Source organism: Peromyscus leucopus, chromosome 1 (genome assembly GCF_004664715.2).
Source record: "Peromyscus leucopus breed LL Stock chromosome 1, UCI_PerLeu_2.1, whole genome shotgun sequence".
NCBI classification, from domain to species: domain Eukaryota; kingdom Metazoa; phylum Chordata; class Mammalia; order Rodentia; family Cricetidae; genus Peromyscus; species Peromyscus leucopus.
This window is the reverse complement of record NC_051063.1, coordinates 40114388-40132435: the sequence shown is the minus strand read 5'-3', so window position 1 is coordinate 40132435 and position 18048 is coordinate 40114388. Positions and strand designations below refer to the sequence as shown.

Below are 18048 nucleotides of genomic sequence, written 5' to 3'. Positions count from 1 at the left end.
GTTTTTCTTAGAACAATGACCGTATGGCTTGAAATCAAAAGGCTATTAGACCCATCTGCTGCCAGCTAGGGGCTTAGTTGGCTCAGCTCACTCTTGAAGCCTGTGTTTCTCTGGGGGATGAAAAAATATTTAGCTCTTGAATTATTTTTCAAATCATGTAATGAACTTGAAAATAAGTTGTAATCAGCAAGCACTTATAAAAATATTGTATAGCCTGGTGTGGTGATGTACACTTTAATTGAAGCACTCAAGAGGCAGAGGCAGGTAGATTTCAGTGAGTTTGAGTCTAGCTTGGTCTGCATAGTGAGTTCCAGGACAGCCAGGGCTATGTAGAGAGATCCTGTCTCAAAAAAAAAAAAAAAAAAAAAAAAAAAAAAAAAAACTAAAAATTTTTTAGCAAGAGGGAAGATGTACGAAATTACACTGTTTGCTAAAAATATTATTTTAAAAAAATATAGTTATTATTGGTATGGTGTCTCTAAAATACTTGTTCAGGGCTCTAGCCTAATATTTTTAAGTATTACAAGAAAATCTCCTGGACATTTTAACAAATAGACCTTTATTTGACACTATTGCAAAATAAAAATTTGGTTTACTATGAGGTACAATTTAATGGGAGACATAGATACAAACAAAATAATCACATTAGAGAATTATAGCTAGTACCAGTACAGAAGATCAGGTACATGACAGTGATAATTGAGTTTGAATCTGTGTGTTGTGTGCCTGCCTGCCGCCTTCTCCACTCCTCATCCCTCTTTTTTAAATTAAAATGGCTGGAGAGATGGCTCAGTCTTAAAAACATGTACTGCTCTTGCAGAGGACCCAAGTTGATTCCCAGCACCACACTAGGTAATTCCCAGCTGCTTGTAACTCTAGCTCCTGGAGATCTGACACTCTTCTCTGGCCTTCAGGAGCACTTGCACTCATGTGCACACATCCCTGCGGAGGTACATGAACATTATCATAATTAAAAAAATGACTCTTTAAATTAAAATAAGTCTTCCTTTTTTCAGGATTTATTTATTGAAAGTTAAACAATGCATTTGGTCACTTAACATTGCAATAGTTACTTGAAAGATGAAGGTAATAAGATATTTCAGTAATAAAATCTTTTAAATGTATGGATAGTATTATAATAATTAAATAACCTATATTTGGTAATTTTAGAAAAGGATACTAAAAATTGTTATTTATAAAATTGGTCATGTCTAAGTATGGTGAAATTTATCTGTTATCAGCCTTTGGGAGGCAGAAGCAGGAGTATTGCAGATTTAAGTCTAGCTTGGGCTGGACTCAAAAAATAAAAACAGAAGAAAAGGAAAAGGGGAGATAGGGTGTACTTCTATTGCATGTTCTCCTGTGCATGCTCAGAAGACCATCCCCAAGACTTGTAACTGATGACAAAGAATCCTTCATGTTTAAATCAGTAGCTTTTCATTTATCTGTCTTTGCTAAGTTTCTGAAAGTTGGTGTAATCACAGACATGTGTTTTGTTTGTGTGCAGATCCTCATTGAATTTTGTGCAGGGGGCGCCGTAGATGCTGTGATGCTTGGTAAGTACTTCTGTTCTTTATCTTTGCTTCTTAAATTGTTCTCAAACAGAAAGACTTCAACTATATGTGTACATATATGTAATTTTAGAGTTTAGTACATTAAGTAAATCAGCTTAATTATATTTTAGACAAGTATAATTCTGAAATGTAATGTTGAATATTCTATGTCAAGAAATTAATCTTTGTAGAAACTTAGCTCTTTTACATTAAATGATATTTGACAAGATCACAGGGGTAGTACAGAAAATATTTAGTTAGCTTTATGTTTTCATTGTATAGAAATATATACATGTATTTTTTTCACTTTCTCCTTGTAGAACTTGAGAGACCATTAACTGAGTCCCAAATCCAAGTAGTTTGCAAGCAGACTTTAGAGGCGCTGAGTTACTTACATGACAATAAAATCATCCACAGAGATCTGAAAGCTGGCAATATTCTTTTTACCTTAGATGGAGACATTAAATTGGGTAAGTTATTCAAATGTTTGAATTTGTGCTCAGAGATTTATTCTGGAATGTAGTGACTTGATGCTGTTTGGCCTACCCAGACATGTAAACCAGGGAGAATTACTCCCAGCTGCTCTTGTAAACACTTCAGTGGTTAAACATTCCCCAGTTCTTAGGATTCCTAAGTTCATGCACCTAATGACACAGAAAGGAAGTAAAAGATGGTGTGTTTTTATTTTCAGAAGCAGAAACTTGCAAAACACTAGTTAGAATTTTTTTCCTGTAAATTTTTGAATATAGATTTAACACTTGTAAATGTTCTGTATTTGAGTATAATACTAAGCTCTATTTTATTTTATTATTTATTATTATTATTATTTTTAGATTTATTTATTTATCATGTATACAGCATGTATGTCTGCAGGCCAGAAGAGGGCACCAGATCTCATTACAGATGGTTGTGAGCCACCATGTGGTTGCTGGGAATTGAACTCAGGACCTCTGAAAGAGCAGTCAGTGCTCTTAACCTCTGAGCCATCTCTCCAGCCCTCAATTTTATTTTTATTAAAACATATCTAATAGATTTTTTTTGTTCCACCCAGAGCCTTGTACTTTGTAAGCGAGTGCTCCGTCATTGCACCAATCTCCCCCCCCACCCCCCCAGTTTCTCACTCTATTTTCTGACATACCTATTAAACCATCAAGTAACCTTAGGTTTGAAAGTAAAACAAGTTTAACAACTAGCATTTAATTTGGTCTTTGATAACAAAGGAATAAATGATGGATGTCATAAAAAGAATTAGATGGAGATTTTAGACTGAAGTTAGTTAAGTTCACACACAGACACATAAGTAGAAGATAACTTTTCAGAAGGGTTTCTAAAAGAGACAATTGAAAAAGAGACAATTGAAAAAGAGACAATTGAACAGTGCTGTCTAAATTTATGTTTTTTGAAAAAGTAAAGTTATTTAAAAGCCATGTTGATTCCAGTGATTCTCACTATCCTATTTTACATTATCACAACATGTAATGGGACATCAAAATGAAATATGCTGAATTTTATCCTTATTGTACCATAAAGAGATATGGAAATCCATAAGAAATGCCACATAAGTTTTTAGACACAAGCTTTGAAATCAGTGCTTAAGTGAAGAAGTTGGACTTGGCCAGGCACCTTCTACAAGTCCTTTCACACGCCCAGCTGATTCACTCCCCACCCTTCCCTTCCCATACTTTGTGTTGACTTTATTTATCATCACTCATTTGTGTTTCTTTATGGCTTAGTTATCCTATATTTATCTCTAATATTTAAACTTGCTCATATATAAATTTTGATTTTTCTTTGGTATCTCTATAAATTACACGTTTCTTCTCTATTCCTTTCTTTTTACGTTTCTCTGTCTAGCTCACTTGGTAGCCTTATCCACCTGACAATGGCGTGCGCCACCAACATGGTAGCATGCATTCTCATTGAAGTAACATTGTCCAACCAAGAGAGCAGTATTTGATTGTTTGGAGGCCAAAAAAAAAAAAAAAAAAAAAATCATAATGATTTGTGACCTCTCCAAAGTCCACAGCATGCAAACAGATACACAGTGTATATGTAGTATTAAAATTCCCAGTGAGTGGGACGATTAGCAAAATGTTCCTAAAAAGACTCCTTGAGGAGGTAGGAATGAAAGGCAGAACATTGAATCTGGCCACTGGACTTGCACTTGCTGATCACGTGGTCATGAGATTTCAGTTTCTTTCTGTATTTCCTTCAGTTAGTGGATGAAGCAGAGGCTTGGTAATGCTTGGTGGGTCTCAGGTGTGATGCCTGCATAAGACCAAGTGGTTGTGCATTGTTCTATTGACAGAGTGCAAGGCCTGCCGTCTGCTTTGGTTGTGGTTCTTTTTTTCCACTACTGGGTACTGAGTCAGGGCCTCACATGTCCAGGAAAGCACTCTACCAAGACCAACATCCCAAGCTTATTTTTGAAATCCACATTTCTTCTTTGATTGAGGCTGCAAAATGAATTATACTATTTTTTTTCATTTGTTATTTTGATAACTTTATAATCAGTTAATTCTTTTCATTTATTACTATAAATTAAAACCAAATTTATAAGAAGAGATTCTCTTTAGTTTTTAGTTTTAGTTTTAGATTTGTTTATTTGGGACAAAAGCAAAAGAAAATATTTTATTTAGTTTTTAAGAAAATTAGTTGGTTCTGAGTTCTAAGCTAAAATGGTAGGCTTACCCACGGATAAAGTACAGTGCCGATGTTCTTTATAATGTAAATCAGAAGCCATAAAGCTTCCCATTTTTTTTTTGTAATGTAATTAAGATTTTATTTATTTATTTATTTTTTAGTTAATCTCACTATACAGCCTAGAGTAGCTTAGAACTCCTGAGTTTCCTGCCTTAGCCTCCCATGTATTGGGATTACAGGTGTACACCATGATGCTCAGCTTTTGTAGTGTAATTTTATGAGGACACTGAGGAGATAGAATACTGTCATAAAGGCTATTTTGCTGTAATTTTTGTTTTTTTCACACTGTAGGAAAATATCTCCATTGATTTAATTGCAGCATACAACATTTGGCATTTATTTTGAATTGTATATACTGTTTTAATTTAAAGTGAACACTGTTTTGTTTTCAATTCTGAGGAATTTGTCATTATTACTATCATTTGAAGATGTATCTAGATGGTGGTCAGTGTATTTGTGATGGAAAATTTGGTAGTTTCTTGTAAGAGGTGTCCGAAGGATGATGGTTAAGATAACGGGGTAGAGGCTGGAGGGAGACTCAGTGGGTGAAGCACCTGCCGTGTACATGGGGCCCTGGGTTTGGATCCCAAAACCCATGTAAAAGCTGGGCCGTGATGGATGCTTGTAACCCTAGTGCTGGGTTGTGGAAACAGGAGGAGTCCTAGTGCACCCTAGCCAGCTAGTCTTGCCAATGTGGTAAGCTTCAAGTTCACTAAGAAGTAATGTCTCAAAAGGTTAAGAGTGGTAGAGGAAGACACCTGACATTGACCTCTGAACTCCATGAGCATGTATGCACACCCCCTTTTGAACTCCATGAACACATGTGTGCACTACATGGTACACACAAAAATTAAAAAAAAAAATTAGAATGGCAGAGAAACCATTTCTCTTTCTGTTGTGTATACCTTTTAATAAGGTAGGCTTTAAATACTTGAAATGCTCCCCTCTCCCATTCTATTAAATACAATTTACCATACTTAAAAGCTGTCATTAATGTTATTGTGTGATTATTTATTTCAAGCGGATTTTGGAGTATCAGCTAAAAACACCAGGACAATTCAAAGGAGGGATTCTTTTATTGGCACACCATATTGGTAGGTATTCATTTTTATGCAGTTATTATTTTGTCCACATATAGTCATTATACTGACTATAGTTTGTAATAACTGTTAATTAAACATCTCAACTTTTTATTTTTCTGTCTATGTTCATAGGATGGCTCCTGAAGTAGTCATGTGTGAGACATCAAAGGACAGGCCTTATGACTATAAAGCTGATGTTTGGTCCCTGGGTATTACTTTAATAGAAATGGCTGAGATAGAGCCACCTCACCATGAGTTAAATCCAATGCGAGTGTTGCTAAAAATAGCAAAATCTGAGCCCCCAACATTAGCACAGCCATCAAAATGGTAAGCTCTTTTAAACAAAGTTTTTAAAGAACCAAAACTTGATGTTCTGTTCTTTTAGTTTGCTGAGGGTAAGTTTAAATTTGGGAAAATGGCACAAAGACTATGAATGAGGAAACTGAGGTGGGTCTATTTCCAAGACTTAAGGACCTGAGAGATTGGCTCGGTGACTAAGAGCACTGGCACCTCTGCTCCTTATAGAGGACCTGGGTTCAGTTACCTGCACCCACATGATGACTCACGTACTTTAGGTCTCAGGGGATCTGATCCCTGGCATCTGTAGGTACTAGAAACACATTTGGTATATGAATGCAGGTGTTCATATCTGTACATAAAGTACCAATACCTGAGAAAGACTTAAGGATCATGGAAACCATTGTAAATCATTTCCCCTGTGTTAGACAGTGTGAATGAACTGGGTCTGTGTGGACAAGACATTTTCTGTACTCTATATTGATGTGTATTTGTGGAACTTAGAGTAACAGTTTTTGTAACATTTTGATAACTTGTAAAGATATGGCTGCCTCTCAGTGATTACCTGCTGTGGAATAATCCTTCTCTATGTACACTGTGTGAATATATATTTCAATTACTGGTTTAATAAACAAGCCAACTGGTCAGTAGCTAAGCAGGATAAATTGAGGTGGGAAAGCCAAACTGAGAATGATGGGTTGAGGAAGGGCGGAGTCAGAGGAGTTACCAGCCAGATGTTGAACGAGTCAGACATATAAAATAGGATATCGATAAAAGCCATCCATGAGCCTTGGGGCAGCACATAGGTTAATAGAAATGAGTTAAGTTGTAAGAGCTAGTTAGTAACAAGCTTGAGCTATTGGCTGAGCATTTAAGTTTTATATTAAGTCTCTAAGTCAGTTATTTGGGAAGCTGCTGTTGGTCATTTGGGAACAGGCAGTTGGGACAGGAAAACTCCACCTACAATCACCTGTGTGCCTTATTACATGTATGTCTAGTATTTACAGAATACATTTAATAACATTTTATTCTTATCAGTTCTCTTGTCATTATACTAAGTCAATATTAATCTATACTAAACATAATTTAGTAAGGAATCTAGTTGTTTTTTTTTTTAATAACAAGAAAGTAAAATAAAATGCTGTTGTTGACATTTTATTCTGCAGGTCTTCAAATTTTAAGGACTTTCTAAAGAAATGCTTGGAAAAGAATGTGGATGCACGGTGGACTACATCTCAGCTATTACAGGTAAGATGAGGCTAGCATGACATCACCAGGTCAGAGTGTTTTAACATTGTCTCTAAAGAACGCCTCTGCGTGTACATGTGCACTGCACATGTGTGAGCACCACACACACACACACACACACACACACACGCATGCGCACACACAAATTATGTAAGGTGGTTAGATAAATTTGATTTTACTTTAAAGCAGGGTCTGTTCCTTACATTTGAAATAAAAATCTGTCAAATAGTATTATAGATAGACAAAATAACAAACCTTAGGGCAGTTGCTGTAAGGATGTGTGTGTGTAATGCCAGTATGGTACTGTTTTAGGCTGACCTGTTTATCTGAGGAGAGGGTGTGGGGGAAATTGCCTTGCTGTGTTCAACAAGTATATCTCTATGTCCCTACAGCACACTTCCCAGAATTTCCTTGCTCCTGTAGTTGAAGATCTTAGCCTATAACAGACTATGTTAGTCAGGGTTCTCTAGAGAAATAGAATCGATAGAATTCATCTCTATAGATGCAAACAGGTTTCATTAAATGGCTTACAGGTTATAGTCTGACTGTTTAGCAATGGCTGTCTACCGATGGAAAGTCCAGGAATCAAGTAGTTGTTCATTCAGTCCACGGGACTGGATGCCTCAGCTGGTCTTCAGTATGTGCTAGAATCCCTCCAAAGGCTCTAATGCTAGTGAAGGAATGGACTTGCCAGTGAGAGTGAGGGAAACAGGCAAAGAGCAAAAGCTTCCTTCTTCCATGTCCTTTATAAAGGCCGCCAGGAGAACGTATGGCCCAGATTAAGGTGGGTCTTCCCACCTCAGAAGATCTGGATTTAGGGTAGGTCTTCCCATTTCAAATGATTCAGTTGAGAAAAATTCCTCCCAAGTATACCCAGCAGCTTGGATTTTAGTTAATTCAGCCGTGGTCAAGTTGACAACCAAGAATAGCCATCACAGACACTGTGAAGAGTTGAGAGCACAAAGATGAGTGAAATGTCTTTTACTCAAAGTTAGGATCAGTTAAAAAAGCAAAACGGGGATTTATATATACTTTTAATAAAGGGCTTTGTAAAGCTTTATTAATACATTGATGAGATTTATCGTAGATACTAATGTAGAAACATCGGGTGTGGTGTGCTTACTTTTCCATGCTACAGTGTGTGTATGGTGGTCAGGGGATGGTGACTTTCAGGAGTTGGTTCTCTCCTTCCACTCTGTGGGTACTGGCTGAACTCAGGCCTTACTTGGGCAGAAGCACCTTTACCCACAGAGCCATCTAATTGTCCTCTTTTAGTTACTTGTAGAGAAGTGATACCTAAACTTAGGACGTACTTTAAATTTTAATTTACAAATTATCTATGAAGTTTTCAAACATACAGAAAAACCAAATGTAACTTCTGCTCAGTTACAAGTTGTTTTCATTTTTGACAAATTCCTTCACATCACCAAATGAAACAAAACACGGGCTGTAAGCTGGCTCAGTACAGGTCCCTGTAACCAAGCCTGGCAAACTGAGTTGATCTCTGAGATCCACCTAGTAGAGAAAAAAAACTGACTTCTGAGGTCTGACCGCCACATGCACACATGCAAACACTAAATAAGTAATAGTGTTATTAAAAAATAAAAACTAAAGTGTACAAAATAAAATCCAGTTCAGACAGTCTTTACTTTTGTTCACTCTCTTCTCCCTCTTTTTCTTTCTAGGTATAGTGTTTGAAGTTGTGTACATTTTTCATATCCATAATTCATATTTTTCACACAGAAGGATCTATTTATATAGAAGGATTTATAAGCATTTCAGTTGTCATTGAATATACTTTTTTTTTTTTAATGATTAACAGCATCCCTTTGTTACTGTTGATTCCAACAAACCAGTCCGAGAATTGATTGCTGAGGCAAAGGCTGAAGTAACAGAAGAGGTTGAAGATGGCAAGGAGGAAGAGGATGATGAGGAAGCAGAGAATGCTCTGGTCAGTGTCACTCAGGATGTTTCATTTTGTGGCGTTTTAGAGAGAGGTTTTGAGATGTTTACACGTGTGTCTGAGGGTAACAAATGAGGACAGTACACACCCTTCAGTTTTAGAAGTGAAGTTGGTTACAAAGTTTCTCTTGTCACCTATTTTCATCATGTTTATTATTGCAGACTGTCACTTTTTAAGGTTATTTTTGTAACTTCAAGTTTTCTAGAATATAGCTATTAAATATTTCACATATACTCATATATAGATGTATATATTAGGATGACCATCTTGTGGTCATGTTTTAATACTAATGATGTATAAAATCTTTTTTAGCCGATACCTGCAAATAAACGTGCCTCCTCTGACCTCAGTATTGCCAGCTCTGAAGAAGATAAACTTTCTCAAAATGCTTGTATTTTGGAATCTGTATCAGAAAGAATAGAGAACAGTACTTCTGGGGATAAATTTAGCAACAAAGTTCTTAATGAAAAGCCCACCACTGACGAACCTCTGAAGGCTGTGAAGGGTGTTAATGAGCATACAGATGATTCTAACTTAGAAACCATGGCTGAACTCAATGACCAAACAGTAGGAATCCATGAGAATGAGAGACAGAAGAGACCTAAGCTGGAAGATCGAGCTGACACAGAAGACCAACCAACTGTGGCTGTTAATTCAGTCAGTAAGGGAAACGAGGGGAATATAGTAACTTTAGAAATGGATACTAACCATCTGAAACCAGAGGAAGACAGGAAGAAAGAAAACCAGGAGATACTTGAGAATAAACTTATCCAACCTGAAGAAATGAAAGATGTGCATATTCAAACAATGGACTCAGTGTCTCAAGAGACTGGAGAAACCGAGGCAGGTTTTCAGGCAATTGACAATGAAGTTGGTTTTACAAAAGAAGATGCCCAAGAGAAACTGGGAAAAGATGACAAAACTCTCCAAGTTGTAGTCAGTGAGGTAGGAACACATGAGGCACTAGATGCTGCTGAGAAGGCTCCCGAACACAGCAGCAAGGATGCACAGAGTGCTGATGGGAAGGAAGTAGTGGAAGGAACCTGGAAGTTAGAGAAGCCCATGGAGAGCCCTGAGGCTGGTGGTGTTGAGGAAGAACCTTCTGTTCAAGGAAGAGTTGAGAATGAAGAGCTAGGTCAGCAGTCCGCAGTGTGTGACGGCGAGGGACCATTAATCAGCACTTTAGAGACCACACAGGCAACCATTGAGGAGCCAGGAACAGATGAGGTGGAGCACGTCAGTGAGGCCCATGGCATTGAGGAGACAGAGAGACGTGCAGTGACTGGTGGTGCTGAGGAGCAGGCTCGAGGAAGTGAAGCTGAGTTGGAGAGGAAGGAGACCGCACAGGAAGTGCCAGTTAAACCAGAGCCCCAAGCTCCTGCAGCCTCGCAGCCCAGCGAGCCTCGTCCTGTCCTAATACCCAGGATCAATATTAACTCTGAAAACACAGAGAGTAAAGGAGAAATGGGGACTTTACCAAAACCTGAAACCATACTGCCACAGGAGCCTGAAAACGAAAAGGAAAATGACGCCGACTCAGGGACCGGGTCTACTGTGGAGAACAGCAGCAGTGACTTGAATTTGTCCATCTCTAGCTTCTTAAGCAAAACTAAAGACAGCGGGTCAATGTCTTTACAAGTAAGTGTGCCGGGGCCTTGTTTGCGGTTTGCTTTGTCAATTTAGTAATTTCTAGTTCATTGCTATCTTAAAACACTATTAAATCTGTGTAATAATAACCCTGTGAATTCTTTTGGGATCATAAGGCCTTCAAAAAGAACTGGAAAGAGATTCTGGTAATAATCTTTAAAGATTATTAAAGAATTTATTTAAAGAATTTTATTTAAAGAATAATCTATAAAGATTATTTAAAGATTATTTTGCAGACTTGGGTAGATAAACAGGACAGGGTAGTTTCTTGGTCTTATTTAATTTTCCTTACACATACCTGAATGCAGTTTTAGCAAGTGTTACTGCTACCCTAAAGAACGAGAAACTGAAAGAATTGTCTCCTTTTAGAAAGCATTTTTAAGGTGTGAATCATCCTTAGCCACTGGCACCTATAGATGTCCACCTTTGTTTCTCTATTCCTAGCCATTGGTACTGCAATGATAAGCATCATGGGGGAAACAAGCCCCCAAATACCGCCCTGCACTTGGAGCTGTTAGAGCATAATTCTCAAGTCTTGTGTACTTAGGAGGCATTTTTATTTTTAAAGAAGAAAATATCTTCTACATACAGTATTTATACAAAACCTAACCTGAATGAAATCTCAAACTCAGGAGACAAGAAGACAGAAGAAAACATTGAAGAAAACACGCAAATTTATTGTTGATGGTGTAGAAGTGAGTGTAACAACGTCAAAGATAGTTACAGATAGTGACTCCAAAACCGAGGAATTGCGGTTTCTCAGGTGAGTAGAGGAACACTATATAATGAGTATATATAACAATATATAATACAGCATAAGTTTAAACCCCTTTTCTGTTTCTAAAAACTATGTAGAATAGAGAAACTAGTAAATTCTTGGTTAATTTTGGATTATTTGAAAAATTATTTTTAAAGTTTAAAATCTTACAGTTAAAGCTTTTATTTAAAGTAATAGGTGGGATACCTTGCTCAGCCTTGATTGAGAGGGGAGGGGCTTGGTCCTGCCTCAACTTGATAGGCCAGGCTTTATTGACTTCCCATGGGAGGCCTTACTCTCTCTGAGGAGTGGATGAGGAGTATAGTGTGGGGGAGCAGGAGGAGGGGAGGGAGGGGGAACTGTGATTGGTATGTAAAATGAAAAAAAAAAAGGATTACTGTAGATGGAAGTTTTCCTGTGTCCCACAGCCTCTCGGTCTCAAATAAACACTCAGAGACTTAATATTTTAATTACAGACTATTTGGTCTATGGTTCAGGCTTATTGCTAGCTAGCTATTACATCTTAAATTAACCCATTTCTATTAATCTATATTTTGCCACGTGCCATGACATTACCAGTCTGCTGACATCTTGTTCCTTGGGCTGCTGGATGGCATCTGCCCTGACTCCACCCTTCTTCTCCCTGTCTCTCTGCTTGGATATTCCACCTGGCTCGTATCCTGCCTTACCATAGGCCAAAGCAGCTTTATTTATTAACCAGTAGTAGCAACACATATTCATAGCCTACAGAAAGACTGTCCCAGAGCATATTACTCTAAAGTATAATTTGCTTCTTCCTGTTCTACTTTGTCAGGCGTCAGGAACTTCGAGAGCTGAGATTTCTTCAAAAAGAAGAGCAGAGGGCCCAGCAACAGCTCAATGGCAAACTGCAGCAGCAGCGAGAGCAGATTTTTAGGCGCTTTGAGCAAGAAATGATGGTGAAGTCTTCAAATTTGTGTTATTTTGTTAACAAGTGAAATCTAGTGTTTTAAAAACAGTCCTAGAGTAGGCTATAGAATTTGCTCTCTGATGATGAGATTTTTTTCCCCCTGCTTTTGTGGTGTATTACTCTCGCCTTTGTTTCTGAGGTGTTTTGGATGCTTCTTAAAAAACAAAAACTTCTTGAAAGGGATCTCCAATTCCTGTCTTATTACCGGTTTTATAGTGTACCAAGTTTCATTTGAAATCTGTCATAGGCTGGTAGATTGTTTACCAAGTTTTTAGATATGTCTGTTACTGAATGCTGCTTCAGTGTTCCAGTTTCGTCTTTCAGTTTACAATATTAAGGTTTTTTTTTTTTAATATTTTGAAATTAAAATATTATATAATTTTCCTTTTTCCCTTTCCTCCCTCCAGGTCCTCCCATGCACCCTTCTCCTTTAAATTCATGGTCTCAGACTTTTTTCTTTAACTGCTGATTTGCATGTATATTCCTAAATATATAAATACAGCATATTCTGTTCGTATAATGTTGCTTGTATGTAGATGATTTCAGGTCTGACCACTTGGTATCAGATAACCATTTGGAAGGCTTATTCCTGGGGAAGACTGTTTCTCCCACTCTCAGCATTCCTTAGTTTCCTGTAGTTCTTTGTCTAGGGTTGGAGCCCCATGAGATTCCCCCTTCCATGTTAATGTTAGCATTTTCTATTGATGTTGTGGTCCTTCAGGAATTGTTTTGGCAACTATATGGTTGAGACTTTGTGGGTGTAGTTTTCCCAACATTTGTAGGAGACTCAGTCTTTCAGCAGCTGTCCTGGTCCTCTGGCTCTTACCATCTTTCCGCCCCCTCTTCCGCAATGTTTCCTGAGCCTTAGGTGCAGCATTTGTGCTGTAGATGGCTCACTTGGGGCTGGGCACCACAGGATCACTTGTTCTCTGCATTTTAATTAGGTGTCATTTTTCTGTAATGGTCTCCATCTGTTGCAAAGAGATTTTTGTTTGTTTGTTTGTTGTTGAGGGGTGAGAGCTACAGTTATCTGTAGGTATAAAGATAAGTATTTAGAATGCAACCAGGAATTAATGCTGGGTTTGTCAAGTGGTTGTTGTAGTTCCTCCTCCAAGTTCCATGACCATAGGTAGGTTGTCTAAGTTTCTAATACCAGGTATGATTTCTCTCTTGTTGAGTGAGTCTTAAGTCCAATTATAGAGTTGTTGTTTACCACCAAAATATGAGTGCTGCTATGGTTATTATGCCATGCTGGTTCTTCATAGGTGTCATAGCTGGGTAGGACAAGGAGTAAGCTTGCTTGGAACCTTCTGGTACCATGAAAACTAATCCCTTGGGAGGAGGTTAGATCCAGCTTGGATTTTCTGGGTCTTGTGTATGAAGTGCATGGTGTCTTCAACAACAGCCTCTGGGAGGCAACCAAGACAACAGCAATAACTTGCAGTGTTTGGGAGTCTCATAGACTCCCCTGACCAACAGCTCATAAGGGGGCTTCTCATTTCTGGCATTGGGTTTTTTGCTAGATTGTCTGTGGCTTTTGGGGGGACCATTGTCAGCCCAGGTGGGAAAATTTCATTTAGACTATGTATGCATATGTATACACATAGACTTAGATGTATTATATGTGTTATTTTAGGTAAATAGGTAATAATGATTTCTTGTGACTTTTTTAGACATCCTTACTATTTATTATGTCTTACCTTCCCTCTGCTGTATTGACCTTCCTACTACCTCCCAACCCTCCCCAGCCTCATTTTTTCCCATTTTCCCTTCTAACTACCCTGCTGCTCTCTTCTCTATTGCACCTTTCCTTCTCCCATGGTCCCTTGCTACTTTCCTGGTTTCTGGTTTACTCTAGATTATACACTCAGATCTGAAGATTTGAAGTTAAGAGCCACGATGAAAGAAAACATGGATTTGTTTTCTACGATGACTGGGTTAACTCACTCAATATAATCTTTTCTATTTCCATCCATTTGCTTGCAAATTGCATGATTTCACTTTTCTTTATAGCTGCATAGTATTCTATAGTGTAGATGTACCATATACTATTCTATAGTGTGGATGGACCACATAGTGTTCTGTAGTGTGGATGGACCACATAGTGTTCTATAGTGTGGATGGACCACATAGTGTTCTGTAGTGTGGATGGACCACATAGTGTTCTGTAGTGTGGATGGACCACATAGTGTTCTGTAGTGTAGATGGACCACATAGTGTTCTGTAGTGTGGATGGACCACATAGTGTTCTGTAGTGTGGATGGACCACATAGTGTTCTGTAGTGTGGATGGAAATAGTGTTTGTAGTGTGGATGGACCACATAGTGTTCTGTAGTGTAGATGGACCACATAGTGTTCTGTAGTGTAGATGGACCACATAGTGTTCTGTAGTGTGGATGGACCACATAGTGTTCTGTAGTGTGGATGGACCACATAGTGTTCTGTAGTGTGGATGGACCATATAGTATTCTACAGTGTGGATGGACCACATAGTGTTCTGTAGTGTGGATGGACCACATAGTGTTCTGTAGTGTGGATGGACCACATAGTATTCTACAGTGTGAATGGACCACATTTTCATTATCCAGTTGTCAGTTGAAGACATTGAGGATGGCTCCATTTCCCAGTTGTGAGTAGAGCAGCAATGAATGTACCAGAGCAAGTGTCTATGGGTAGGTCTGTCAAGGAGGTGGCAAGTATCTGTCAAGTCCTTTGGGCATATGCCAAGGAGTGGGGTATCTGAGCCCAGTGGAGATTTAGTGTAGCTTTTTGAGGATGCTCCACACTAATTTCCATAGTAGCTGCAGCAGTTTGCAATCCCACCCACAGTGAGTGAGGGTTTCTTTTTCCTCTATATCCCTTCCAGCATTTATTGTCAGTTATTCCATTGGTCTTTTCTGTTCTGATTGGGGTACGATGAAATCTCAAGGTTGTTTTAAATCACATTCTCTAATTACTAGGGTTGATGAATATTTATTGAAATATTTCAGCTACTTTTTTTTTTTCTTCTTTTGAGAACTCTGTTTGGTCTCAGGTCCATATGTGAATGGGTTGTTTGTTATCTTGACTCTTTGTTTTTTGAGTTCTTTGTGGATCCTGTATATTAATCCTCTGTCAGAATTAGAGCTGGCAAGGATTCCCTCCCATTCTGTGGGTTTCCTCTTCAGCTGATTGTCTTTTTAGCTGTTCAGAGGCTGTTTAGTTTTATGAAGTCCCACTTATCAATTGTTGGCCTTAATTCGTGGGCAAATGGGGTCCTACTGAGAAGGTCCTTTCTTACACTTTTATCTTGGAGAACACTGCCCATGTTTTCTAGATTCTAAAGTTTTAAGGCAATCTAAAGCAGTTGTTTTCAAGCCTGGCTGAGTTTTAGAACTTGTCGGTGACTTTTCACAATTTACTCTTTTCACTGGCCCTTATGTGAGCCTCATACCTACGTCACTGCTGTTGTAGAAACAGTGCTGTGGTACTTGTTGCTGAGGCCTTCAGTTTTCACTGTGTTCACAGTTGGTATGGGAATTAGGAATGTGGTACAAAATTTCAGTTGAACATCTAGCTTAAAGTTTGTAGCCGGGCGGTGGTGGCGCACGCCTTTAATCCCAGCACTTGAGAGGCAGAGGCAGGTGGATCCCTCTGAGTTCGGGGCCAGCCTGGTCTATAGATTGAGTTCCTGGACAGGCTTCAAAAAAGCAATACAGAGAAACCCTGTCTTGAAAACACAAAAAACAAACAAACAAACAAAAACTATGTTAGAAAAGACAGTTTAAAGTAATATTGAAGTTTAAATTATAATCCTTTTCAGTTTTGTAATGTGTCGAGGACTGTTGTGTGGCAGGCATTGTTGGTTTTATGTTCGGTTACCACAGCATGTTCCCAAGAAAATAATGAGAGAGGTTCTCACTGAGTGCTTTTGCAGTCCTTTTATTCTGTTTTCCAGAATTTTAGAAATTGTGTTTTTTCTGTCCATGGATTTTTTTTCTGAAATGTTTTCCTTTTTAATTTCTTTTGTTTTTGAGGGTTTGTTGTTGTTGTTTTGAGACAGTGCCTCACTCTCTAGTGTTACATTCCTGCCCCCATTTCTCAGGTGCTAGAACTATAGGCATGCACTGCTATGCCTGGCTTCACCTTCCTTCTTTCTTTCCTTCCTTGCATACTTTATAATACATATTTCTGTATTCAAAATTGCATAGTTGTGGGACATTTACCCATCAACCCCACAGTTCCCCAAAGTTGTCTTGAGTGAGAGTAGTAGGAAATATTAGATAGAAGGATTTAGAGTGTGGAGATAAACAGATAGAAAATGCAGGGTAGCCTCGAGAGGGCCTGGAACCTATTCCAACAAGTTCTGTCTCTGCCCTAGGGTATTGATAGAAATGCCAAGGGGTGGAGCAAAAGACCTTCTCCCAGCACAGCCAAGTGTAGGCCATCTCAGACACCTGCACTCAGGCCCATGGTCCAATCATCCCCTCTATGCAGACCTGCTGGGTAAAGCCACTAGGAACCTGAAAACGGGCTCCCACACATAGTTACTTAAATATTTGATGAGTTACTATGGTAACAGACTACATTGTTTTACAGAGTAAGAAGCGACAATATGACCAAGAAATTGAGAATCTAGAGAAGCAGCAGAAACAGACAATTGAACGACTAGAACAAGAGCACACGAACCGCTTGCGAGATGAAGCCAAAAGAATCAAAGGCGAGCAAGAGAAGGAGCTGTCCAAGTTCCAGAACATGCTCAAAAACCGCAAGAAGGAGGTAATGCTGCTACAGTTGTGAGTTATCACAGCTGTTCTTTAAAATGCAAATTGAAGACTATCTAAAGAGTTAGGAATAATAGCTGGTAACTGAATAGCACTCATTCATTCATTCCTTTGTTCTTTATTTCAAACAGTGATAGGCTGGCAGTTAGTGAGGTCGGACATTATTCTCATTTTACTGCCAAGAAAACAGGAATAAAGGGGTTTCAGTGGCCTGTCTCCCTTACCTTTGAGCCAAATCTTCAAATGAAGTCCAAACTGTATTTTATTCTGCCATTCTCTCTTATTAATAGAATATTTAGGGCTTTATTTAGAAATACTTTTTCAAGAGAACTTACCCTCATTGGTATTTACTGGTAGCAACAAGAATTATCATTTACAAAGTACTTGATGTTTGAATTTTATCTCCATTAGGTTTATTGATTTTCTTACACATTTTGCCAAGCAGAAACTGAATAGCTTGATATTCAAAATAGCACAAGACATGTGATTATAAAAAGGTTTTGGATTTTCTGAGTTGCTTCCATGTTGTTATAGAGCTGATTGTCATCAGCTCGTAAAGAGGCTTCCCATGTACTGTCCTTTTGTCCCTAGATTAAAATAAAATACATCCAAGCAATTTTCAGTGATAAGTTTATGACTTGTTCTACATCTTCAGTGCAGGAGAAGGATTTACATTCTCAGGATATGAATAAACAACCCCAGGGAAAATAATTATGATCAGTTCTATTAGGATTGGAAGAAAATATCTCAACCAAAGTAGGAAATGTATTTTTACTTTTGTTACACGTCTCAGTTACCAAGATTTTAGCATTTGACTTTAGCATTTAATTAGGAAGAAAACTGAACGTCATATTATTGAATCTTAAGGATGTGTTCAAGTAGGACTGAGCAGTAACAGCAAGTACTCGATGCCTTCCTTAGGTCAAGCGTGCATACGGGGTGTGGCCTCATTCACTGTAGCCACCGTTTCTACACTCTGGTTTATTGTTGTTATGTCTTATGTAGAGTTGCTTCATATACCATGATAAAGATCTTTGCTAATTTTTTAAAAAATCTGGGTCATTTGTTGAGAGGCTAATCTTTGTA

General features: G+C 38.3%; 1 protein-coding gene across 3 annotated transcripts in view; it reads left to right on the top strand.

Annotated features, from left to right (window-relative positions):
* Slk (STE20 like kinase) overlaps positions 1–18048 on the top strand; it is a 57125-nt gene that overhangs the window by 23438 nt on the left and 15639 nt on the right. For all 3 annotated transcript variants that reach the window (XM_028874657.2, XM_028874656.2, XM_028874658.2), the window contains exons 3-12: positions 1508–1556; positions 1874–2023; positions 5278–5350; positions 5471–5665; positions 6802–6883; positions 8706–8834; positions 9159–10484; positions 11126–11256; positions 12065–12188; positions 16778–16957. In XM_028874657.2, the coding sequence (XP_028730490.1) occupies positions 1508–1556; positions 1874–2023; positions 5278–5350; positions 5471–5665; positions 6802–6883; positions 8706–8834; positions 9159–10484; positions 11126–11256; positions 12065–12188; positions 16778–16957 (2439 nt within the window). The remainder of the gene's footprint in view (positions 1–1507; positions 1557–1873; positions 2024–5277; positions 5351–5470; positions 5666–6801; positions 6884–8705; positions 8835–9158; positions 10485–11125; positions 11257–12064; positions 12189–16777; positions 16958–18048) is intronic.